General features: G+C 38.8%; 1 protein-coding gene across 3 annotated transcripts; it reads left to right on the forward strand.

Moving 5' to 3' along the window:
• Positions 1–8,156: 8,156 nt before the first annotated feature.
• Positions 8,157–26,982, forward strand: SLC25A46 (solute carrier family 25 member 46; the record flags this gene model as incomplete). Of its 3 annotated transcripts, none has more annotated exons than XM_084233551.1 (8): positions 8,157–8,469; positions 11,471–11,513; positions 12,884–12,941; positions 15,149–15,226; positions 15,684–15,784; positions 22,995–23,051; positions 24,216–24,273; positions 26,404–26,982. In XM_084233551.1, 8 exons carry the CDS (start codon positions 8,187–8,189, stop codon positions 26,980–26,982), a joined length of 1,257 nt encoding a protein of 418 aa, XP_084089677.1. The 3 variants fall into 3 exon arrangements, with proteins under 3 accessions (XP_084089677.1, XP_084089675.1, XP_084089676.1); XM_084233549.1 differs by having other exon boundaries at positions 8,187–8,519; positions 11,476–11,513; XM_084233550.1 differs by having other exon boundaries at positions 8,187–8,469; positions 26,647–26,982.
• Between the last annotated feature and the right edge of the window lie 769 nt (positions 26,983–27,751).

Raw genomic sequence — 27,751 nt, forward strand, 5'->3', positions numbered from 1 at the left:
GGAAGGAGCAAATTCTGAGCCATTTAAAGATGAATGACATCTTGAATGAACTCCGCCCCCTGACTTTTTTTTTTTTTTTTTTCAGATTTAGTTATACAAGCACTGGGTACAGTCAGAAGCATGGGAGGTTGAGAGAACTTACCAGAGACCCAAGCTGGGAGGAGAACAGGCAGAAGGATCGAATTACACTGCTGAGGGGAGCAGCGGGCTGGCAGGAGAGGTCTGTGCGCCATGTGGGACCCTCGCCTGAGGCTGGGGATGGAATCAGCGGTGCAGAGGCTGCAGGCAGCTTCGCAGGCCAGCGCTCAACCACTGCACCTCCAGGGAGGCACCCCCTGACATTTTTTTACAGACTTAACCACCACATGCATGGAAGAGATCCCAGATGCCCAGGAGTATCCCTCATAGCATGCCATGAATCTGGCTTCCCGAGTGGGGATGTTGCTGGGAACTAGGGATGCAGTTAAGCAGCTGTGCTTGGGCTTATAACTGAACGCATATGGGCTTGGGCTCACTTACTTTTGTAGCTTTCGACTTGTACCTTGGTGTCTCAGTGCAGGTGGTAGGACCTGTGAACCAGTCAATTGTCTCTCTCCCACCCCAACCCCTCCTCCCTTTTCTCATTCCCCTGGTAAATAAATTCTTTTTCAAAACTTTCTTCTCTGCATTCCGTTTGTTCTTGCCCTGAGTTCTTAAGCAGCAGGTGAGGACTCACACCATTGAAGAGGCATCCCCATAAAAGGGGGGGGGGCACCACAATGCACTAAACAGGCCCCCTTTTCCCTTCCTATTCACATGCAACCCCTTGGACTACAGGTCCCAATGTGTCCTGGACTTCCTGAGCAGGACAGGTACTGGGAAAGAGGCTTGAAGGCCGGCGAGTTCACTCTGTTGCTTCTGCAGCCTGACTTGTGCCCTTGTGTTGCTGGGAAGGAGACATGGAAGGAGACGCATGGAGGAGAGACTTGGGAGAGACAGTTGGGGAAGGGACATGGGGGGAAGCTGTCCTTGACAGAGATAATGGCAGCCCTGATACTTTGACTTGTCCTTTTGTCTTGCTCCTTTCGTTCCAGACTGGCTGAAAGGAACATGGAGTGGCTCAGGCTCTTTTCTGTCCCCTTGGCCAGCCTCTCTGGCCACCACCTGAAGCTTTGTTTTCCTCCCAAGTTTCATTACCCACATATGATGTCATGTTATTATAAAAAAAGTGCTTAGGAGCATGAGCCAGGGGCATGTGCACCTATAAATATGGACACCTAGGCCGAGAAGCAGGAGATCATGAGAGACTGCAGAGGAGAGGGTAGAGAAGCTGGAGAGCTTGGGGGCTAGGAATCTCGGTTGCTGCCTGCCTGCCTCCCTGCCTGTTGTCCACCTGTGTGTCCAGTCCCCTGCTTCAGCATTAAAGGCATGTCAGATATACCCAAGATTCCAAGATTCTTTTCCATCTGCTCAAATCAACCAGTCTGGGATGGTGGCATGACACTGGCCTTGCCCGATTTCCTTTATTTGCTTGCGAGGTGTAGGGGTGGGAAGGCCGCAAAGCATGATCTCTATGATCCAAGCAGACGGATAAAGGAGGAGTCCTGGAGCCCTCAATGGCTTTTTCAGGCTTGTTACTGGGATTTTACCAGGTACACGGCAGGCAGGGGTGCCAGGGGGCCAGGAGGCTGGCAGGCCTCCTAACCTCCGGCTAATCTCCATTCTTCCTGGGCTCTGCAGTGTTCTCTCATGGTCTTGTTCTCTCTCTTTTGCTCTCTTTCCATTCTCCTCTCTTCCAGTTCTTCTGTTCATGCAATGCCGCCCTTATAAGCCCCTTCTCAGCCCAGGTGAGCCCACCTATGTGTGCCCACACCTTCCTCCAAGTGTCATCAGGCATGTATTCAGGATCTCAGAGATCTATCATCAATCCTAATGGTGGGAGGGCAGAAAAGCCTGACAATCATTTACCCTAAACCAGGTGTCTTAGATTTCTGGTTAGATTTTGGACCTCAGTGGCCCACTTCTGGCTGACCCTGTTTGACTAAATATTTGCCCAGGAGGGATAGGTAAATTTGGGGGTGCTTTATTGGAAGCAATATCTCTTTTTGCTCTAGGCATGCTAATTCTATTAAAGATGTATCACACTGCTTTGCCTTTGTGCATATGGAAGGTCAGAGCCCTTTAGGTCATGCAAGTTTGGGGGGCCCTGAGTACCCCTTGGTTACTCTAGTGCTAGCAAGGCACGGGACAGGCTCTCTACTGATTCAGGCAGACAGGTAAAGGAGAAACCTGGAGCCCTCGGTGGCTGTTCCAGGCTTTTAATGATTACTCTACACCACTTGTAGTGAGGCAACCAGGCACAGGGCAGACAGGGAGGACAACTTCCCAGCCCCATGGCAAATCTTCACTCTTTCTGTGCTCTCTGGTGTTCTCTTCTGGTCTCTCCACTGGTTTCTACTGCATTCTGATGCTCGGTCCTCTGCCCCCTCCTGTCATTTGCTGTTGCACTCTGTTGTCTGCTGCTGCACCTGTGTGGTACCGCCCTTATAGGCTCAGGCTCTGGCTCAGCTGAGCCCACTTACACATGCCCGTACCACACTCCAGGTGCCGCCATCAGGCACACGTGTAAGACAACAGTTGTTGATTATAGATGCTAATGGCGGGAGGACGGAAACAATCTCATCACTTCCATTTACCCTACAGTTACACACAAATATACCCCGGTCATCCCATTTCCTCTGGGGCTGCCCTGTAACATAATCTGAATTGAAAGCTAGTTATCCTACCTTCCCCTACAGAAGCCCATAGAGGCAAATCTGTCCTCTCAGAACTCCAACAACTGCTGGGTGCTGAAATATGACTTAAGGGTGTATTAGCCTAGTGGATGTTTAGCTCAAGATTTTTAAATTTCCAAAAATGATGCTGTAGGGGTTAGGAATGGACACGGAGCAGGTTTACTGATCCAGCAGACCTGGTAAAGGAGAAGTCAGAGTCCTCAGTGGCTTTTGCAGGTCTTTTTTTTTTGGGGGGGGGATTTACCAGGCGCACGGCAGGCAGGGGTGCTGGGGGGCCAGGAGGCTGGCAGTCCTCCCAGCCCCCAGCAAATCCTCACTCTATCTGGGCTCCTCCGCATTCTCTCTGCTTCTCTTTTTCTTCTCTTGGCCTCCATTCATTCTTGGCTTCTGCAGGCGTCCCCGTGATGCCACCCTTATAAACGCAGTCTCAGCGCAGGTGTATCCACTTCAGGTGCCCGCCATCAGGCATGCATTCAGAACTACAGGATTCCCTCATCTATCCTAATGTCGGGAGGGCAGAAAAGCCTGATATTTTTTACCTTACCTTACAGATGCCAAGATAAAAATAGCAAAAACTTGCTATGGACAATGACAATAGCATCCTTATCAGATTTTGCCTCCAAAAGACAATTATGGTACATCCTACTTGATCTTGGAGAACATTTGTTCCTTTCAATTTTCAACCTGGTCTTCCAGCTACAAGTTTGCTATCCTTTCAATAAACCCAACTGGGTTGAATTGAATTTCTGTTATTTTCAACAGGAAGAATCCTAAGTGATATATTCACCTTGGGAAATTCCTTCTAGAAACCTTCCCAATTCAATGACTCTCCTCTCTCAGGATAACTTTGGGGCCACCTTCAAATGTTTCATGAGAACTCTAACAATATTACATAGGACTTATCAAATTATACATAAATCAATTTATATATTGAGTGCTTACTAGTTATGAAAGAGGTGAAACTATTTCAAAGTTAAACAATTGAAAATATGTATTATTTTGTCTTAATTATATATTTCAAAACTTAAGTTCCACCTTCATTTTCTTTATACCCAAATTTATTTTGCTTGTGACAAAAGCTATTAACATTTCACTGCCTTATTTCAAAGATTGATTTATTTATTTATACAAGCACTGGGTACAGTCAGAAGCATGGGAGGGCAAGAAAATTCACCAGAGCCAGAGAGGGGAGCAGAGCAGGCAGAAGGACGGAAGCACATTGCTGAGGGGAGCAGTGGGCACGGCAGGAGAGGTCCACTGCGCCATGTGGGACCCTCGCCGGCATCCAGGGATGGAACTAGCGCTCCAGAGGCTGCAGGCAGCTTAGCAGCCCAGCGCTCAACCACTGTGCCACCAGGGGAGGCTCTTCATTGCCTGATTTCAAACTGGTAATATGGCAATTAGTTTTCTAGATCAGATTTTCTGGATTGATTTTCCAGAGGGAAAAAAAACCTTGACCACAAAAGTGAATCATAAGATGAACATATAGTCATAAAATACATATCATTTTTTTTTTATAGAGGCATGTTTTTATTTATTTATTTGTTTGTTTGTTTGTTTGTTTATACATGCACTGGGTACAGTCAGAAGCACGGGAGGGTGAGAGAATTCACCAGAGCCAGAGTGGGGAGCACATCAGGCAGAAGGACTGAAGTGCACTGCTGAGGGGAGCAGCAGGCGGCAGGAGAGGTCTGCGCGCCATGTGGGACCCTCCTCTGGTGGCCGGGGAGCAGCCGGGGATCAAACCTGCGCCGGAGGCCGCGGGCAGCTTCGCAACCCAGCGCTCAACCGCTGTGCCACCGGGGAGGCCCCAATACATATCATTTTGAATTGAAACAGTGGCAAGCCTTGGGGCGTGGAGGCCTGTGCACTGCCTGTGGGCAACTCCTCCCACCCCGACCCTGGCTTCAGTGTGTGCAGCCTGTGGGCCAGCACTGGGCCCTAGCAGCAGCAATGGCAGTCATTTCTTTGCCCTGCCCCAGGGCCAGCTAGTCCCAGGGCTACAGCTGTGAAACTTGCCCTGGCCTGGTGCAAGCCTCAGCGGGGAGGCCTGTGGGCTATGGGCCAGTCCAGCATGGTGTGTTCATGGCCTGTGCCCTGACAACTCAGACCATGTCCCAGCTCTGCTGCAAGGCCCGCTGCGCCACCACACTCAGCCCCGTTGGGGCAATCCAGGTGCAGTGAACATCCACCCACTGTACCTGGCTTTGGTTGTAGCTCCCCTGAGCTCACCACAGATGAGCCCGCCTTGATGTAAGCATAGATCAGGTCTGGACAGTCTGGATTTCACTTTTGAATACAGTGCCAGGATTGAAAATGGACGAATCAGGTTCAAGCTCTCAATGGATCAATCAAACCTGATTGATCAATCAGCATTCTTTCCATAACTGGCCAAATGTGTTAACTTGGACGTGAATTCAATTGAGTCAAAATGACTAACACCAAGTTAGTCTTGTCTATTTAATGAGAGACCTTGAGCCAGAACCACTCATCATCTAAGCTATTTGCAAAATATTGAACTAAGCTACTTGCAAAATATTGAAATAATAAATGCTGTTTTAAGCTGCTAGATTTTGTGGTGATTTGTTATGCTGCAACAAATAACTAATTACAAACATTATACTATTATTCTCATAAAATGCATTTTGGCCACTGTTTTTAAGTCCTAGAGAGAATAACATGTTTTAAATTCTGTGTTATGAGTATCTCAAACTAGTTTGAAGCTATCTACTCTGGATCATTTCAGCATTATTTTAGAAAGATTTTGAAGAAATACAGGGTAGGAAAACTGATAGTGCTCCAGAGACTGCTGACTTAATGGTATAAATAGATTTAGCAATCCAGAAAGATTTTTATTGCTGTGTTCCATAACTGCATCTATACTATTGATTTTTCTATTTTTTCTTTAGCAAAAACACAAGAAGAAAACTTGTTTATTTAGACTAGAAAATGCAAAATAGAGAAATAAAACTCACACTAACCCACACCCAGACATAATTTTATTATCTTGGCATATTATCTTTTTATTGAGTGTGCATCTTCACGAATTTACAAAAGGAATCATATCGTACATAAAGTTTTCAAGTTAATATGAACATTTTCATTTGTCATTTAATATTCATCTCTAATGGAATCTGTAAACTCTATGACTTTAGTCATATTAAATACTTCTTCTCCTTCACCCCTGTCATCCAAAGTCTAATTATCTATCACTTTTCTCAGCAATTTGCAATCCTAATAATTATGGCAGCCTTTCACCTTTATCCCATACAGAAGCCAGGTTGATCCTTCTAAAAGATCATAAAATCAATTCACTCCTCAGAGAGCTTAAATTTCTTGTCCATCACCTAAAAGGTCTTGCAAAATTTAGCTCTTTACCTCCTTTCAGGTTTCAGTGAATCCTTGCTCATTGGCTACCTAGCCTGTCATGAGAACCTTAAAATTAGTTCTGCATTGAAAATTTTTCTCCTAAATATTTATATGAGTTATTTAACATTTTGACAAAATTTCCTATTATAAACAATTATGTCATGAACATGTACATAAACAAATATAAATAACATATTCATTTGTTTTTATTTTGGAATCAAAAGATAAAATCATTTTTATGGTGTTTGATACTGTCAAATTTTCCTCTATCAAAAAGCTGTTATATTTTGTATAATCCAGAAATGAGTTACTTTCTTCTTACTTTGCTTGACAATGTACTTTTTTTAATGTATCTTCTTTATGTCCTTTGTTCATATTCCTACTGATTTTCTCTTAATTTTTTTTTTTTTTTTGCAAAAGAGGATCTAAACCATGGTCAAATGAAATTTTCCCCAGTTTTTCCTTACCTTTCAGTGTAATTTTTTTTACCATGTAAAATATTATTTATTTACCATATAAAAATTTAAGATAGTCAGATTGATCGGGCTTTCCTTATATGGCTTTTGACTTTATTGCCACTCTTAGAACGTTTCTTTACCTCAACTGGCTACCCAGCTGCCTTCCTTCTAGTAAGTCATCTTTTCTCCATTGATGGTGAGTGTAAAACCGTGAGATGCCATTGTTTTCATATTAAAACAGGACGCACAATGCATACATGTGTTCAAGACATTTTATCTCCTCTTTTTAATAAACAAGTTTTGGACTTGTGCCAATGTAATCTTTGATGTAATCATTCCTAAGGACCAGAGGAAAAAAAATTTAATTCCTTGCTGGATAACTAATTTGGTGTTACCTAGTAATTTGGTATTATTGTTTGAGTAATACTGTGTACACTTCTTAAGTAAAAGACTTTATATATTTGGCAAAGCCACATCATAACGTGATTTGATTTAAGAATGTTAATCTACTCAACAGTAAGTTGATTATTACTTTAAATAAAGGTTAGCTTCTGGAAGGTTGAGAATAGCGCGTCAGGGTTCTCTTCAGAAGGGCCTCGGAATCCTGGTCAACCAGTGGGGAAGAAGAGACACAAGCAGAACCCATGGAGAGCTGGGTCAGATCCAGGGTGAACAGCTTTGCCCGAAGAGCCCAAGGAGCTAATGAAAACAGGTAGTAAGGGGGTCTCTACAGAAGTCCTTTTAATTTTTCAACTAGGGTCTCATTTTGAAGAATGTCTCTGAGGTTAAAGTACTCTAAGTAGTTTAGACACATCAGGGGGAAAAGCTACTATAGAAAACTATATATAGTTGTTTTGTGGCCTCACAAAAGCAAAATGCTTAATTCCTAAATTATGCAGAGTAGTTTATATGGGAGAGGGGCGGCGCTTGAGGAGCGTCTTCCCCGACATTCTCGCGAATTTTTCCAAGGGTTGCTCTGGCATTGCATAGTACTTTTGGTTTCATTAGTCCTAAGATCTCTCAGTAGATTTTACCTCTAACGCTAAGTGCGGAAGGCAAAGGTATATAGAAAGTCAGGAAATGCTGCACTTTTCGATTTGTAATTCTTCCCTTGTGGCAGGCCAGGCTCCAGCCAAGTGAGGAAAGAGACGACCTGCTCTGGGGCCTGTGTGGGCCAGACATTGCTGACAGATCGCAGCGCGTTATCTCCTTCAAAGAAAAATCTCCCATGTCCTTGCACTCATCCAGGCCGCACCTCCTACCCAATAACCGTATCGCATCCCTATAGTGGTCCATTAACGCCCCAGTCCTCTTCCCACCTCTCTCCCCAAAGCGGCAGCGTTAAGGTTCCGCCTTCGGTGACAGGCACCGCCCCCTAGCAACCGAGTCACTACACGCCGCCGGAAGAGGCTACGCTCTCGTGCCCCATGGACTTCCGGGTTCAAACGTTACTTCCGGTTGTCACGATTTCCCCGACGCGGCGGCGGCCGAGGCGGAGAAGCTGTACGTACGGCCGGAGGTCGCCGGCCGCGGTGCCTGCGGTGGTGCGCTCCGCGGGGGCTCGCCTCACCCTGCCACGGCTGCCATGCACCCGCGGCGCCCGGACGGCTTCGATGGCTTGGGCTATCGGGGGGGGGCCCGGGAGGAGCAGGGCTTCGGCGGAGCGTTCCCTGCACGGTCCTTCAGCACCGCGGCGGACCTCAGCCACTGGGTGACCAGCCCTCCGGACATCCCGGGGAGCCGCAACCTGCACTGGGGCGAAAAGAGCCCCCCCTACAGCATGCCCCTCCCCTCCACCCCGCTTGAGGGCCCGGTGGAGGAGCCTTGTCCCGGCGGCGGCGGCGGCGGCGTGGCCGGGCAGAGCAGCGGTGAGCGCCTTGGGGGGCCGGCGGGAGCGGGCTGCAGCGGGGCCGCCGGCGTGGGGACTGGAGCGGGTCTGGCGGGGCCCGCGGACCCCGGAAGCCGCGCGGAGGGTCCCGCCTCCGTGGCCTCGCGGCCTGGAGCGCGCCACACCCTCTGCCCTCTTTTCGTCCTCTGCCCCTTGTTTGGGCCTCCTCCCTGTTCCTCACACAAGCGATTTCTCCAGGATCACTTCCCAAGAAAGGACGCCTTCCATTAGCTGTGGGCTGTGTGGTGGGAATGTCGAAGGATTTGGGCGTGTTTCATGGCATGGCCTGGATCAAGCCTGAGGTTGTGTTGAGAATTAGATGAACAATACCTAATTCGCTGTCAGTCGTAGGTCCTTGATTCAATAAATTGTAGCTTCGACTCTTGCAAAGAAAAGTTTTTCAGCAGCAGCAGGCTTGGGCTCAAGCTTCCTTTCATCAGAGCTAAGAGACTTAACTGTAAGCCCGCAGATTTCTCTTTAAGGGGGACAGGGCTTTTTAAGGTGTTAAAAAGAGGGATGAATAATGTGTAGTACAGCAGAGAGCACATAGTGGGCTAAAATGCATACTTTTCTATTTTTTTCCCTTGCCTAGACTCCCAATACCCCTGTATTTTCTTCCCTCCTCTTTTTCTTTTCCTGACCTAAAAACCACACGAAAGACTTTTAAAAACACTGATACAATTTCAAGATAAAACTTTAGAATCAAGACATTGTCAGTAGACTGTCAAAAGACCAGTATTTTAATTGGCACGTTAATCTACATAGTCTCAACATCTTTTTATTCAGAAGATGCAAATAATGTCAGCCTCTTTTCGCTCTTGAGGTTGTTAGAATAATGTTTTTATTAAATTATTAAGTGCTAAATATATTCTGGACATCAGTTCTATTCTAGTGTTTTTTATTTTAACTTGGTAGTGCAATATTTATTTGAGTTGCGTTAACTTCAGGGAATAGGCTTTTAAATATCACCTAGTGAGCAAATGAGGGTGTGCAGGAGGGTCATTGATTTACTCAGTGTCCTGCAATTAGCTTTTTCTCTCTGTCTACTTTTCTTTCTATTCCTCCCCAAAGGAGTACTGGAGATTTTTAAGTAATTCAAAATGAGTATGTGATTGCTAAACAGTTATTTTCTTAGAAAGTAAATCTGAACTATTATCTTTTCATAAATCCTTTGATGGTTAATAAATGGTTTCATAAATGCTTTGATGCTTTTCATAAATGTTGTGTTGTTTTTTGCAGCAGTTAGTGGCTTGTAAATTCAACTTTTTCAGGAGGCTATATGCCTGACAGACTTAACATAGTTAATAACAGTAATCCTTCCTAACACCTTCCAAAATACCAGTTGTGGCTTCTGTTATTAGGGGATGATCTAAACACACAAAAAAGGAATCGCTAAAAGGAGGGAAGTATCTTAATTTGGCAAAAAGAAACTTCTGTCTAGCGCCACACATTTTTCAAGGCAAGGATGAGCCAATGCATTTACTCAGAAACATGTCACATGGTCTTGTTTTGATTGCAAGGGGCTAGTGAGGGTATTGCTTCATCTGAAAGAGCAAAGAAAGAGAGGAGGTGGTGAAGAAAATTCATCCCTTGTAAATTTGTATTATAGCTGAAATGTAATGTCTAGTTCTCTGGAAATGTGACTTTTCACAGTTAGGGTTTTGAACTTTTTAGTCAAGGAAAAAGTTTATTTTTTCTATTTTTTGATATGTGCATTAGAAAAGATAAACTTTTCTAATAAAACTATAGACATGGGGCCTCCCCGGTGGTGCAGCGGGTTGAACACAGCGCTGTGAGGCTGTCCGCAGCCTCTGCAGCGTGGGTTGGATTCCAGGCTAGCCAGGGAGATACCCACATGGCCCGCAGACTTCTCCTGTTGCACCCGCTGCTCCCCTCAGTAGTGCTTGGGTCCATCTACCTGTTCTGCTCCCCACTCTGACTCTGGTGAATCCTCTTACCCTCCCGCACCTCTGGCCTGTACCCTAGCTATTGTATAAATAAAAAATACTATAAAAAAAAAAAAAAGCAAGAAAACTATAGACATGCCATCACTAAAAGCATATACAAACCCAGTGCCTGTCACAGAAACCTAATTAAGCAGCTGCTCTCAAAACATTTAAAACTTGGGGAGATGGGAGAGCATTACCTACCCATTCTGATTACCCCACGTACTCTTTCAATATAATATATTTTTTTAATTTGGCACTATTGATTTAATATAAATGCGCTTTACCACTAACAATGAATGAGTAATTTTGCAACATGAGGTAAAGTTGGTGTCTGTCAGACCCTCAATAAAAACAAGTTGTTTGTGGGCCTCCCTGGTGGTGCAGGCAATTGAGCACAGCACTGTGAAGCTGTCTGCATCCTCTGCAGCGCGGGTTCAGTCCCAGCCGGCTGTGGAGAATCCCACATGGTGCAGCAGGCCTCTCATGTCTTGCCCGCTGCTCCCCTCAGCAGTGTATGTCATCAGTCTGCCTGTTCTGTTCCCCGCTCTGTCTCTGGTGAATCCTCTCACCTTCCCACACATCTGGCCTGTACCCCGGTTCTTGTATAAAAAAAAATAAATAAAAAGTTGTTTGTAAGAAGCCCTTAGATTCTATCTGCAGGCATCTTTGATTTGGCCCATACAATGTTTTAATGCTTTTAAAAATAGTTTCCAATATTTTATTAATTGGATGATACCATGTTAAAATTAGAATTTTACTTTCAGAAAAATCACAGCTTACAAACCCTGGGTCCTTTGTTTCCTGTGAACAGTGAATTGGAGCTAAACAACAGTTGTGCCTATAGAACTTCTACACTGTGTAACTTGTCATAAGCCTCGACAGAATCCTTCACTCATTCAGTAACCTCCCTGATCCCTCTCAGAATTTGAAGTTGGGACCTGGAATTTCAATATCATGTTAAGAAAATAATTTGTGTGTTTCTCAAGTAAACCTAAATATTGGTTGTGAGTAATCTTATTTCTTCTATTTTAGAACAGTTGAATAGATTTGCTGGATTTGGTATTGGGCTTGCAAGGTAAGGTTTTATCTGAAGATTTTTAATTGTGTTTTTATTGGAAGTTTTTCTTTAATTTTTAATACTAAATGGTTTTTAGCATTGCTTCCTTTAGATTGATTATTTGGAGAAATAGTTTACATACTGAATAATATTTGGTAGAAAAAAATATTAAAATCTGGGCCTCCCTGGTGACATAGGGGTCAGGTCTCTGTCATCACCACACCCTGAGTTCACTCCCCAACCAGAGGAGCACACATATGGCTTAGCAGACCTCACCCACCGCTCCCTTTAGCAGTGTATTTCAGTAGATCTGTCTGCTTGCCACTCTTATCTCTGGTGTATCCTCTCATCCCCTGCATCTCGGCCTATGCGTAAATAAATAAATAAATCTTTAAAAGAAAAATTATTAAAATCTATAACTTGCTTTTCCAGTAAGGATAGCATGTAGTCACTTAATTTTGTGCTTAGTAAGAATGTTGTAACAACTTTCACATGTCTAAATAATAAAATCAAATCTAATAGTACCTCCCTTTCCAAAAAGAATTAATGCATTAAATCTTCTCCTTATGACAGTATTTAGCAACCTTGATATTTTTGCTTTTGTAGTCAGCATTAATGAGCACCCACTGGTTTTTATTTTTAATGATCATGTTGTATAAGATGTAACTCCAGTCTTGATTTACTGTTCATTAATGAATACTGTTTGAAAGTCATTGAAGTTGCACAAGGACTTATACTTCATGCCAGAATAACTCACTGTTTTAAATATTTTAACCAGGGGAAAAAATGTAGATGTTAATATTAGTAGAAACAAAAAAAAGTTTGTGTTTTAAACTTTTCCTATTGCTAGACTTGATATCTAAACTTTTACTTAGCCTTGCTTTATACTTAGAACTTTTGTTCATTTGATATTATGTATGTGAACAGTGGGTCTACACATACATGTGTGCTACTGTATTATTCCTGAGCCTGAGTTTGTAATTAGTTTGTGGGAAATGCTCTCAGAAGAAATATTTGATACATAAAATAGTATTCATTAACATGGTCACTAAAATCTCTATTAATATGTAAAATACATCAAAACTAAAACTTATAGAGTAAGGTTCATAAAGAATAAATGGTACTTCTGATAGGAACTCTGTTAATAGGACATCTGAAAGAAGTAGAAATGAGCATTAAAATTGCCTAGAAAAGGAGTGTCCTAAATTTGGATATGGAGATGTAGTTTATTCTTTATATTATACATATTAATAGTTTATATTGTTTTCCTTGCTTACCAGTTTGCAAATCTGACTTTAATTACTTTCATGCAAATGTGTAGAAACTTAATTTTTTTCCTTCTTTAGAATGGAGAGTGTAAAATAATGTATTAAGTTACTCTTATATAGTCTCTTTACAGAAAATGTACTAGCTCATCCTTGCATTGTTCTACGCCGCCAATGTCAGGTAAATGAACTTTCTATGGCCTTCTAAACAATAATTCTAACACTGATTTGAACTATAGAACTCATAAATGACTAACACATTATTATTCCCATGGGAAATGTTCCAAAATCTATAATATGTCAGTTTTCAAATTTTTGGGGCATGAAACCTCTTACATCTTAAAGATAACTGAATCAACAAAGAACTTTTATATATATTGGTTTTATCTATCGATATAGATGGATAACATTTCTGAAATAAAAATTGGGAAATTTTTAACTTATTTCTTTAATTCATTTAAAAATAATAAACCCTTTAGGTAGTAACATAAACATTTTTATGAAAAATGATTATTTTACATTTTTATAAATATCTTAATGTCAGGTGTAATAGAAGACATCAGATTTTCATAACTACTGCAAGAATCTGTCTCAATACATTTTTTGGAAAGACACAAAAGTCTCACTTTGTACACATATATATTTGAAAATGGGAATATTTTATATCATTTTCAGATAAATTGCAAGTATTTTTCTTTGGTACTATATCAAAACTCAGTAAGTGGTAATTCCATAAAGGTTATTTGCAATATGAAATCTGAAGCCACATCTGTTAACTTATATATTTATATTGTTAAAATCTATTGATTCATGCTCCATGTTAACAGATTTTTTTTTTTTAATCTATGCAACATTTTGTAGTACCTTGATTACATTGGTTATTTATTTTAAAAATATTGATTTGCTGAGTTGTATAGAGCTCCCAAATGTTTAGATATTTGATAATACAATATCAAAAAACAAACACCATCATTAAAATCACGACAATGCTCATTGGAAAAATGTTCAGTATTAATACGCTCTCGATAGTGGAGATAGGTTTTCCAGAATTTTAATTTTTGCTTGTAATCTCAATTTTATCGTTAGCAACAAATGCTGTCTTTTTTCAATTGACACGCTCACTTGTTTTTACAGTATGTCTGACCCAAGTGTGTATAACTAGTTTGTCAGTCACTTCTTCCAACAAAAATAGAACTGTAAGAAAGAAGTGACTAGTTCAATTTGTACTCCATTAGACAAGTACTTTTTTTCAGGACAGCTTCTTCCTTATACAACACCCAGAATATTAGACAGATGATGTATGGTCAAGGGGAGAGATTTCGTAAAATTTGTATTTTTCACTGCTTTACCAAGGATGTTCTTCAGTGAAAACATCTCTTTTCTCTTTAAAAGTAAGTAGGTTAGATAATATAAGTATAAATGTAAAGTCTTTACCACTTCCTTTATTCATGCTAAGCAGTTAACAGTTTTACTGACTCACAAATGCTTTTGCACTATTATCAAATGATGTCTTAAAATGATTAATAATTTTGACCTTTTCTTCCCCCTAAAAGGGTGATAAGACCCTTGGGGATCAATAGATCACACTGTGGTAAAAGCTCTGGTAATACAACTTATTTTATTTGAAAACTGAGTTATAAAAGATAACTAAAAAAGATAACTAAAAACTAAACTGTTCCTGCTTAGTACTAAAAATATAAATATATGAAGAGAAATAGCTATTTAAATAGCATGTACATTTATGTGCCCAAAATGGCCTATTTCAGACATATATGTGTAGACATTTATATGTGAAAACATTTATATGTATACAAATGCAAATGCATATGAGTAACTTTAAAAATGTTTTATGAAATAGTACCCTTAGAATGTGTGCTACATCTGATATTCTGTGTTTATTTTTATTTCATTTAATTAATACTGGTTCTGATCCCAGTATTTGATTTCTAATTTATTAATTTATAGTTTGAAAATTGCTTGCTATTGGTAGAGATGAATCTCCTGGTCCCTAATTCTTCCCAGTTCCTGTGTGGTAAATAGCAAGAGCATTTTGCCACAGTAAATATAATTGTAGTGTTTAAGGAAACATGAGTATCAAGCAAGACCTTCTTTCTTTTCCTATAGTTTATATTGCTATGTATATTCATGTTGTAGGGGTATATTTATATAACCATATGTACTATACTTTTAACAGGTTACTTAGAGCACTTTCTAGAGTAATTTTAATGTGTAACTCAAGATGACTTTAGGATTTTACTTTTGTTTATGCTGTAACTCATGATTTTTGCTATTCTTGACAAAACAGTTTTTTCCTCTATAGATTAACAAAACAACATGTAATATACAAAACAGAAATAGAAAATAATCATGAAATATCTTTTTTTACAGGTTAATTACCATGCTCGGCATTATCATCTCACTCCATTCACAGTCATCAATATTATGTATGGTTTCAATAAAACACAGGTAAAAATTAGGTACAGATTCTATAAATTATATACAAGTGCCATTTGACCTTAGTAATAATTAAGGCATGAATAATTCCTTTTAATTTATTTAATATCTTAAATCTTGTACTAAAACTAATGTTACATGGTAATGACATCTTTTTGATGTCACTAACTCATCAGTGAATTTATACCTTTGCTAAAATTTAATTAAATATTAGGGGTCTCTAATCAGTATTATCAATATTAGACATATCTAATTAATTGGGGTGTTCAACTTGACCTTAATGTAGGCCACCTGACAAACAAAAATAGTGGTAGGGATAATTTAGTTGTAATTCTCTACTAAGGTGTCCTTTAGAAAAATGCCTATTGAAAAGCCTCAGTACACATTCAATGTCAAATTTTATTAAGAATTTCTTTGTGTTTATTATTTAGGCGTTAACAAAAATAACAATAAATTTTATCTATTGTAGGGACCAAGAGCCCTTTGGAAAGGAATGGGAAGTACATTTATTGTCCAAGGTGTGACACTTGGAGCAGAGGGAATAATCAGTGAATTTACACCTTTGCCAAGGTACCGTTTTGGCATTTTCTCAATATTAGCTTCATAATAAATTTTGACCCAACAGTTTTTATAAATACCTTGAATCTAAAAATTTGGCTGAAGTAGATAAGAGGAGAAATAAAGATTGAAGTGATTTATTTCATCTTATTTAATTAGGATGTGATAAAGAAAATGCCTTCTGGTCTATTAGCTATCAGTATTTTATAGCTTCTATAGCTTTGTGACAACAACTGTTATTTAAGGAACAACCATAAATATGTGAGCAATTCCTGCTCTCTAGTAGCCAGTTTCACCAAATTGACACATGTGAGCAAGTTATAGTATGTTATGATGAGTGCTGTAATTAAAACTTTCAGAGCCCAAGGAAACCTTGCATGGAGTTTTTGGCAGATTTCCAAAAAAGAAGTGAAGTAGATTTTGAACTATGAGTAGTAGTTGACTTAGTAAGCAAGGAGACATTCAAGCAGAGGTGATAGCATGCCCAATTTTATGTAGTTTGGAAGGCCATGAAATAAGAAGTGTCTTATGCTTGGAATAATGGACATGTATAGAGTAGAATAATAGGAATAGAGACTGAGGTGCTATATTGAAGCACGGTTTTGCCTTTGCAGGAGAATTTGGCTTTACTATGAAATTGAGAGTCTAAAGGGCTGTGTGTGTGTGTGTGTTTTGTTTCTTTTAGATATTGGTGCTTTGACCAAAGATATACCCAGATAGCCATGTTAAAAAAAAGTGAACTGATGTAGACAGATACTTGTGGATAGCAGTTCTAGTAGTCTAGGACAGACTGAGGAAATAGCCTGACTATGGAACAGGGTAAAAAGGTATGTGCTGGATAGACATTCTGAAGAATAATCAATAATTGGTGGAAGATGGAGAATGATTAATATGGGAGTGTGAATTGTAAGCAATAACTGAGATTGCTAGACTGGAATTACATTAGAGAATTCATGAAGAAAAATTATTTGACGTGGTAAGAAGAAAAAACTTTCAATCTAACTTTCTTATTCTATAGACATACATGTCAGTTCTATGGGACTGTATTTCCTTTTAGTCATTTTTAATTTTATTAAAGAAGACACAAAAGATGATCTTTTTTATATTCTAATTTGATAATTTTGCTAACAAATTCCACTTACTAATTTATCTAGTTAGCCACTATTTCCTGAATACACTGTATGTGCCAACTCCTGTGCTAGAAATCAGGTATACAATGAGGAAAAACAAAAAGTACCTATGATCATGAAGCTATGACTCTAGTATAAAGGACATACACTAAGTAAAAAATCCCACTAATGAATAAATAGTTACAAATTGAGATTTGTTCTGTAAAGGAAAGGATATTATTCTGTGAGAGTATTACGGATTAGGACAGTGTCTCTAATAAAATGAGATTTAACCTAAGATTTTAGTGGTGATTAGGAGGCACAGACCAGTTTGTGTAAAGATAGTTTAGTGAGGGCCCCTGTGGTGGTGCAAGGGTTTAAGAAGCAGCCACTGCAAGCACAAGTTCCATCCCCCGCCAGGGAGATACCCAAATGGTACAGCAGACCTCTCCTGACTCACCTGCTGCTCCATTCAGCAGTGTATTTCAGTTAATCTGCTTGTTCTGTTCCCCACTTTGTCTCTGGTGAATCCTCTCACCCTCCACACCTCTGGCCTGTACCCAAGTTCTTGTATATATAAATAAATAATTTTTTTTTAAAAAGATGGTTTAGTGAGGGAACGTGGAGAATTCAGGTAACTTAAAGTAGTGTCACATGAAATCAACAAGCAACTATAAACCAGAGACCCGGGGGAGGAGGGATTAGGGTCAAAATAAGTGGGTAGGAATTCTATGGGGACTATAACCAAGATGAAAATGCATACATTGTGCAAAAATTAAAAATGATGTAAAAAATATATAAAAGTATAAAAATATATAAAAAAAAGTGTCACATGGCTGGAGTCTAGAGGGCAAGCTGGATGGCAGTGCGGGAAAATGCTGAAAAAGCAGGAGCCAGTCTGTCTATGGCCTTGTATGCCACCTTAAGGATATTTTAAGAATTTAAAAGCAGGGATCGATGACATGATTAGTTTTTAAAGGGTCTTTGGGTGCCTTGGTGGTAGGTTTGGTGTAATAACATCTTTGGAGGTGTGACCCTAGAACCCTGTGTCATATACAGTGTTGTAAACCACTGTTACCACAATGAAAAAAGAAAAATACAATTTAAAAAATAAAGTGTCAGAAATACTGAATCATTTTTATTTTTTTTTTAAAGATTTATTTATTTATACATACAAGAACTGGGGTACAGGCCAGAGGTGGGGGGGCAAGAGAATTCACCAGAGGCAGCGTGAGGAACAGAACAGGCAGATTGACTGAAATTCACTGCTGAGGGGAGCAGCGGAGGAGGCAAGACAGGAGAGGGGTCTGCTGTGCCATATTGCTAGTTCCCTGGCCAGGGATAGAACTCATGCTACAGTGCTGCGGATAGCTTCATAGGTTGCATCTTAACCCCTTTCGCCACCAGGGAGGCCCAATACTGGATAATTTTAAAGGACCAAAGTGGGAAAAGGAGGAGGTGTCCTGGATGACTTCTAGTCTTTTAACTGGTGTAACTAGATGACAGAGTCATTTTTTAAAGTAAAGGGTAAAAACATTTTTTTAATTGTGACTTCTTTGGGCAGAGTTGACTTTTCTTCTTGGGAAACAAAGTAGCAGATAGGGCAACAAAGCCGTAATCCAGAGCAATTCCCAGAAGCTACCACATGAGGCACATGCATTTGGGGGTTTCCTGGACTGAGGCGCCTTGGTTTTTGCCAGGGATCACTATCAACTATCACTAGGTAGAACAGATGAGACTATATTGGCTTACCAATATTTTATTTTATTACACTGATTGTGATCACATCAGAGAAAAAGAGGAAGTCTATAGTGTCTGTTAAGTTGTCTTACTTACAGTTTCTCTGTATTACTACTTTTAAAAAATGTATATAACCTAAGATCATCATCTGTGATCTCTTCATTTACTGCTCACACCTTGCCCACATCTTTCCCCAGGTGAAGTGAGTTAGACTTTGTGTTGCTCTACCTTGAAGTATGCTTTTACATTTACATAGCATTTCTCACATCATTAACATCGGGAACACCTAGTTTGACTCATCTTAAATTTCTGGTTGTACCAATATAAACATCTTTTTTCATGTTATCTGTTTCTCCTAATGATGCCACTGAAACCCTGACTTTATACATTATATTTTAAAGACAATGGTATCTTCAGTTCAATAGTGTTCCTTTCTGGCTAAGAGTTCCTAACTGGGGAACACTAAAAGAATTTAAGTAGGAAAGAAAAATTACAAATTTGGTTTTGGACACATTCATTTTCAAGTGCTTTACCATATCCAAGTGCAGTTGTCAGTAGACATATGATATAAAATATTGACATACAGGAATGTCTGAACTGAAGGTAACAGATTTGAGAGGTTTTGAAGCTATCTTGGATGAAGGGGAAAGGGGTATAAGATACAAAGAAAGAAAAGAAGAGCACCTGAGACTCTAAGAACTCCAAAGTATGTGGCTGGGTTAAGAAACATGCTCCTGAATAAGAGTCAAAGGTAGAGACTAGGAGTATGGGATAGTGGAATATAGGGCCCAGAGTGCCTCAAGCAGTAGAAACATGAGCGTCTGCTGGCTGCTGAAAGGGCAAATAAAGAAGACTTTAAAATGTTGGTTGGATTTAATGACGTGGAGGTCACAGAGACTTTGGCCAAGAGCTGGTTTCATAGAATAATGGGGCAGAAGCCAATTTGGAGAGGGTTCAGAGGCGAATGGGAGATTAGGACATGGAAATAGCATATTTAGAAAATCAGCTGTGAAGAGAAGAGATGAAGGGAAGTAGCTGGAAGTTAAGGGTTTGGGTTGGGTTGAGGGAAGTTTGTTTAAAAAAGGCAGCTATTTGAAAATGAGAGACAATGGTTAAGACTTTAAATATAGTTATGTAAAAACTCCATGCTTTTGTGTATTGATTATGGTTTGGAGTATGTGTATTTATCAAATGGAAAACTGTTTTGAGGAAAAGCGAGCAATTTTTGCTTGTAAAAATAGAATTAAACATACATGTTCATGTTTTAGTATTTGATAATTGTAGAGTAAGTGAAAAAGTATCAGGCTTTTCTGCCCTCCCGCCATTGGATTGATGATGGAACCCTGTGGTCCCGAATGCATGCCTGATAGTGGGCACCTGGAGTAGGGTGTGGGCATGCATAAGTGGGTTCACCTGGGCTAAAACTGGGCTTATGAGGGCGGTCTCACAGGGGCGCCAGTAGAGCAGAGAGTAGAACCACGAGAGAAGCAGAGAACAAGGCCACCAGAGAACTACAGAGAGCTCAGAGTGAAGATTTGCTGGGGGCTTGGAGGCCTGCCAGTCTCCCGGCCCCTCTGGCACCCCTTGCCAGCCGTGTACCTGATATATCCCAACAAAAGCCTGAAAAGCCACCGAGGGCTCCAGGACTCCTCCTTTACCCCATCTGCTCAGACCCTAGAAATCCTGCTCTGTTCCTTCCTGCCCCTACAATAATGAAGTATAGAAAGATTTCATTATAAGTAGATTTTTTTAAAGGAGTTTCTTTTTTTTTTTTTTAAGATTTTATTTATTTATACAAGCACTGGGTACAGTCAGAAGTGCGGGAGGGTGAGAGGATTCACCAGAACCAGAGCGGGGAACAGAACAGGCAGACTGACAAAGAAATAGACTGCTAAGGGGAGCAGCGGGCAGCAGGAGAGGTCTGCACGCCATGTGGGACCCTCCCCTGAAGGCCGGGGATTGAACCAGTAATGGAGAGGCTGAGGGCAGCTTCGCAACCCAGCGCTCAACCGCTGCGCCACCAGGGAGGCCCTATAAGTAGATTTTTATACTGTCCTCTTTCCTGAAGCATTTTGATGAGCTAATGTAAAATTTTCAGGACTGTGTCAGTAAGTTTTATCCATTTTATGAAGGAGTAGAAAACAGATATAAGAGAGTCTCAAGTTTTTTAAACTTGATTCTAAGCTTCACTTTTCCCTTAATATTAATGATCTGAAGAACTGGAAGTAGTTATCAGTGTTCCATTCAAAGGGGAGGTGGCCCATTCCTCACAGAAATGCAAGCCACAAACACATTTGTAAATAATGTTAATGATGGTTTCATGTTTCAACTCAATGCCAGAGTAACCTGTGATAATACTTCCTGAGGCCATGGTAAGATTAAAAGCAGCGCCCGGATGATTTACAAACCATGCAACATATATTGTTTTATAATCATAAAGTCACTGACAGGATTGGGGGTGGGATCCTAACCTCTTTTACATTTTTCATCTTAATCATTTAATCAAATTAAGTCATCGCAGCTGTATTTTTCTGCGGCTGTTCATTCTCCTATAGTATTCTAGTGTTAATTAAATCAGAAGATGACCCAGGAGGCTATCTAAGGTCTTATAAATCAGAGGTGATGATTCTGTTTTCTCAGTTTTTCTGCAGGCCTTTTAGTCTCAGGAAAATGTAGAAAAGTTCACATCTCAACCCATGCAATAATTGTACTGAGTATTTTTGAGAGCACTTAGGTTCTTAGTGATTAGTTTTTCTTCACCCTTTTAATGTATTTATTCTTTAATTTCTTTATGTTTGTCATATTCACTCATCTCAAATAGAAAAGGTTTTTCTCGGGTCCCACCTGTGACCTTGGTGCAGCAGGTGCCAGTTTTTTCAGGTGAACTGGTGGCAGAGATCTCCTATTTATGCTTTCCCCTCTCAGTTATTCTGCTTCTCTCCCTTCCATCCCCTTCTGAGGGCTTTTTCTTTTTTTTTTTTCCCTGCCCCCTATTTTGCTATCATTTTTACTCTCAGTGTTCTTTTCTGCTTTTTGATTTCACTCTTGATACTTTTTCCCAATTTGTTTTTCTTTCAGTTTGCCTCTTTTTTTTTTCTTTCTGGCTTTCAGAGGTAAACCTAAAGAGCAGGAAGCACATAGTCATAGGCCTTGGCTCCAGACCTGGCATTTTACCTCTCTCTTTTGAACAATGTGCCTGAGATCTTTGTCACTTTCATTTTTTCATAAATAAGACAAATGTGACAGCATTTGGCTTTTCTTATTTCATGGAATGCTGCTTGTATCAAGTACGATGAAAAGAGGTACAGACAGAAGGTCCAGATTCTGAGTTATAGAGACCAGAGCATAGAACCCAATTCTACCACTAATTGGTTGTATAGCTTTGGGCAATTTATGAACCCTCTCTGAACCTGTTGCCTTATCTATGTAATATTGTGAGCATTAAAATAATTCGTGTGAAGCCCTTGGACAGTGCCTGGCATACAGTTGTTGCTCAAAAATATAAGGGACGCATGCCATTCATAGCAATGTGGATGGAGCTAGTAGGAATTGTGCTCAGTGAAATAAGTCAGAAGGAAAAAAAAATATTGATGGTTTCACTTACAGCAGGAAAATAGGGGAACCTAATAAGACATCAGTGTAAAAAAATAATAACAGTAGAAAACACAACAAAGCAAAACCAGACAATTATAAATCAGAAGCATCCTGCAGGGGAGGAAGAGGGAGAGGGATCAGAGGGAGGGTGGGAGGAGCACAGGGGACTGAGGTGATGGTGCACGAGTGCATTGGTGAAGGAAACTCTATGGGGACTACACCTGAGGGAGGGAAGGGAAGCAAATATTTAAAAATGAACAATGATGTAAAAAATAAAAAGTTTAAAAAGTTTTTAAAAATATATGTAAGGGACTTTAATAAAGGTTACAAAATTAACGCCCTTATAGTAAGTAAAGGCACTTTGGAAATTAGGGGATACACAAATATGTCATTCTAATTGTTTTTTTTTTAATCCTTATTCTTATATACATTTTAAGCTGTTTAATTCCTTCATCCTATTCCATGTTTTGTTTCTCTCCACCATTCATTTTTTCCTCAACCCATCATTTTTATACCTCCCTTAATTTCTCATGTTAATTTTTATAATCAGTTTTACAATTTGTTCTCCTGTTAGCCCCTTCTATCAGCACATACAAAACACCTGTATGTGGTTTTCTCAGTTGTTCAAATTGTATCCCAGAAAGGAAGATGCTCACCATTAGAATACATTTCTCCTAAAGAGTTAAAAAATTTTAAATTGATTATTACCTTTTTGAAAGTTTGGGCTAATTCAAAATGTTTTAAGTAGTATGACTTATTTAATTTTTTTTTATTTTTAGGGAGATTTCACATAAATGGAGTCCCAAACAAATAGGAGAACACCTTCTATTGAAATCGTAAGTGGCATACATATTGAAAATTACCATTAATTTTTATAGTCTTGGAATTAGAAAAAAATATTAAATAGATACAATGAAGGAAATTAAAGCAATTGAATATCTGGGATTAGAACTTCAGAAGAGAAGTAACACTGAGTTTAGGAAAAATCCTGAAGTAAACATTATCTTTAAAATAAATCTTTCTGACTTGAAGCTGAAATGCAATCACAACCTAATTTTTCTTTGTGTTCTTAAGAAGATAGCAAAGGTCTTCAACTTGTGAACCCAAATCACCATGAATATTATTATTAAGCAGAGATCTGTACAGCAATGAGCACATTCAACACTTAGTGTCATTAAAATGCAGTCTTAAAGACATTTAGTGATTTTTTTACAACTCTGGTCATTTTTGTAGCTTAGAATTTTACTCTTCACTTTTTAATTTTCTTTGAAGATTGTGAATTGGAAACCCCCCATCTTGCTGGCTCCCACTGTGGGACATTCCAGCCATATTATTACTTAGTGATGTTCCCTTCACCTTGAAAACCACTACTTGCCAGGACCTGGCCCATAGGGTTAGGTAAGTCCCGCCTTGATATTATTTTAAATAACTATATTTTGCAGGCTTGCAAAGTTGTAATACTACTATGTCTAAATATATTGTGATAGGACACAACTTTGCAAAGCTGTACAATATTTTTTTTAACAATACAAGGGGACTTTACTCAGCATTGGAGACTGGCTTAGCCCTGCTGGGTGGGAAATCTGGGAGTGAATAACGATAACAGACAGGATAACAGCAGAGCAATATCCTTGTTCACATATCACCAGAAAGGCAAGCAATGGATCCCTCAGTCTAAATTTTCTTACTAAATTTCAAAGATCAGATTTATAGGCTACATTAGCTATATGCAGATGTCCAAATAATGAATCATAAATGAGCCTCCATTTTACTAGTTCAGATTTTTTTTTTTTTTTCAGGCTGTCCTTGCATTATTGCTTATACTTAATTTTTCATTTCTAATTGTTGAGGACTCAAATTTTGTTAGGCTACAGGTAAAAAGCTAAAAATATCACTCAGATTTGAACGTAAAGTATATTGATGTATTAAAGTAAATATTGAAAAATTTAATATGCACGTTTTGTTTCAGCATACTTAAAAGTTTGTTTTAATTTCTACAGCCTAACTTATATGGTGGCAATGCCTTTTTATTCAGCAAGTCTAATTGAAACAGTACAGGTGAGCTATTTTTTACTGTTACTTTTTAGTTAAAAATAATTTTTAAGTATTTACTGTATTGTGTATTTATGGTTGATTAACAGACAAATTTAAGACTTGGGTTCTTTTAAAATTTTTATTTCACAGATAACATATCAAAAATTCTATACTATACTGGAAACATTGCTGGTGTGTACATTTCCTTTGGGAACTTAACCTCACTCTTCTAGTTCTATATTTCTCCCTTTCATAGGCAGCTATACTCTTCTTTCAGATATCTCAGGACCCAGTCTGTGACTTTCTTTAAATACAAAAATTCTCACTTTTTTCAACTTTTTAAGACCTTTATATACAACTAAAATGGTTATCACTTATCATAGGATAATAAATTAATTACTTGGGCATAACACACGATGAATAGTTCTAACAGTGAGCAGATAGTCCCCATAGGTAATTTACTAACAGCATTCTTTTTAAATACACCTTTTAAGGAATGTTTGATACCATAGTGGGTAAGGAATGCAAAGCTAAAGCGATCTCCTGCTAACAGTTTAAATTGTTTTGCTATTTCCAACCACATGGTGGCGCTTGTAGTACATTGAATTAATGTGCTTTATTGCCATATTACTGTTCCTCCACCTAAAATCGTACGATGAAGCTAGTGATGAAGATAGTTTTAATTTGATCTATACACAAAATCCAACTGATTGTATACCACCTATCTTCATTCTTTAACATCAGCTCCTCCAGCATATTTTTGGTATTTACTATGTAGGAGATTCTTCTTCATTGAAGCCTTACCCCATCAGCCTTTCTTTTTTTTCCCACTTAGTTGCTTTTCGGACCCCATCACTGGCTTTTAGTTTTTTTTTAATTTTTGTTAGCATTAACTCTGAAGTTAATATCTTATTACTCAAATACACTTTACTCTCCACTTATTTATTATGTTAAATAAAAAATATTACCTTTAAGTGATACTATAGTTTACAGTGTTCACTATCTGAGATACCCTTATTTTGTAGATAAAGGGGGGGTCGTGGGGGAAGCAGGACGGTAATTATTTAAATAAAAATAAGCACCATGATATATTAGAGGGAAACAGATTTTAGCTTTAGACAGAATATCACATTTCTCTACTTAAAATTCAATATGTGACTTTAACCAAATTTCTTAATCTTCCCACAACTTAATTTACTCATTCATAAAAATGGGAATAATATTTTAATAAATGATTAATTTTGTTATGTCGGCCAGTATTATTTTAAACATAAGTTATATATATCATGTCCATCTTCTGCTTAACACCAACTAGTTATTTCCCTCTGACTGGAACTCAGTGTCTACACAATGATATGGTGTGACCTCTAACTACCTTTTAAACTTCATTTTTTTGCTGTTCTCTTATGCAGTTATTATTATAGACAAAGCTGGCTATTCCTTTGCTGCCTTTCTTTCTATAATCTATATGGCAAATTTTGTTATACATATCCTCCAAATTTGAAATAGTACAGACATTGTAGATGATAATGATTAACATTTATTAATTGCCTCCTGGATACAAAACCTTTTTTCATTTACTATTTCCAGCAACTGCATAAAAGTTAGGTAGTACTAACTTTTTTTAGATGATAACCTGTACTCATTGGAGAATTGTAGTAACTTGCCCATGGTCACGAAGCCAGTAAATGATGGAGGCAGGGTTTCAATCCATGCTTGAGAACACTAAGCACTAGCCTCTTCAGGTGTCATCTAGTTTTTCAAAATAAGTTCTGAGGAACTTATTAAGGGTGAGAAAACCAGGTGTGACCCACCCCACCTCTCCTCTCCAGTTTCCCTTCTCCAGTAGAAAAGCTCCCAGCTTCACTGCTATCTTGTGTTAACACATTCCACTTAAAAAAAAAAAAAAAAACCTAATACCTAGTAACATAAAGTCTACAAACCATTGATGCTATTGATGCTTTCCTCTTTAGTCAGGTGCCTTGGTGGTGAGTGTGGTGTGGTAACATATATCTGAACCAGGTATAAACCTATGCCTCTGAATCATGTGCAGTGTGGAAACCAATGTTACCTCAATAAAAATAGAATGAAAAAGGTGTCCTTTTTTTGTGGTAAAAGAAGCAAATGTTAATTTTTTCATCATTTTTATTTCAGAGTGAGATAATTCGAGATAATACTGGAATTTTGGAATGTGTTAAAGAAGGAATTGGAAGAGTGATGGGCTTGGGAGTGCCTCATAGCAAACGACTACTTCCACTTCTTTCCTTGCTCTTCCCTACCGTGCTCCATGGGGTTCTTCATTACATCATTAGCTCAATTGTTCAGAAGTTTGTCCTACTAATTCTAAAGAGAAAGACTTATAATAGCCACTTAACTGAGAACACTAGTCCTGTGCAGAATATGCTGGATGCTTATTTTCCAGAACTTATTGCTAACTTTGCTGCTAGTCTTTGCTCTGATGTTATACTTTACCCACTGGAAACAGTTTTGCACCGCCTTCACATTCAAGGAACACGCACAATAATTGACAATACAGACCTTGGCTATGAAGTACTTCCAATTAATACACAGTATGAGGGAATGAGAGACTGTGTCAATACCATAAGGCAGGAGGAAGGAGTGTTTGGTTTTTATAAAGGGTTTGGTGCTGTTATAATACAGTACACACTGCATGCAGCTGTTTTACAGATGACGAAAATTATTTACTCTACACTTCTTCAAAATAGCATTTGAGATTTAGGCTCCTGGTTAGTCTAAAGACATAATCTGGATACTTTGTTATGAAATTATGAGAAATAAAAGTAAAATGCAGTAGGGGGGCGGTTGGGAGGGTGGGCATTAGAAAGTGAAACTGGTTTAAAAAAAAAAAAAAGCCCATGCTGATTATATTGACTCTTCATTTTTTTTTTTTAATGCATAGGTATGTATTTTGGACAAATTCAGTAAAAGTAAAGCTTACATGAATTAAATTCTTACTATTATATCACTTGTCCTGAACTAAAAATTATTCTGAGCAGAAGCAAAAATTTATCATCAAACAAAATTTCATAGAGCTGAATTTATTCCATCTGACTTACAATTTTTATGTTTATTTCTCCTTTTCAATTGATATGAGTATGTCATCTTTAATGTAGTGTGTGAAATTAGAAAGTCATAGTTTACCTTGAAGTAAATAAATATGTCTTCAATGATAAATACTTATGAGGATTACATCTGGTAATCTGTAAACAAGAACTATGAGTTTTAAATTACATTGCCCCTATATAATTATTTTAATGGTTGTGTACATTTATATAAAGCTATTATGTGTACACAAATAACTTGGAATTTAGTTTATCTGTACAAATTTTCCACTCTTAGATCAGTTTATTGCTTAAAATGATATTCTGCTGGAATATCAGAATAAACATTAAAAGTCAAGGTACTTAAAAGATTAAGGCAAATAGCAAACCTAGCATTTCAGTGAAAGTAACTTAAAATTTGTCATATGATTATAATATTT

The sequence above is a fragment of the Talpa europaea genome (assembly GCF_964194135.1).
Source record: "Talpa europaea genome assembly, chromosome: 5".
Classification (NCBI taxonomy): Eukaryota; Metazoa; Chordata; class Mammalia; order Eulipotyphla; family Talpidae; genus Talpa; species Talpa europaea.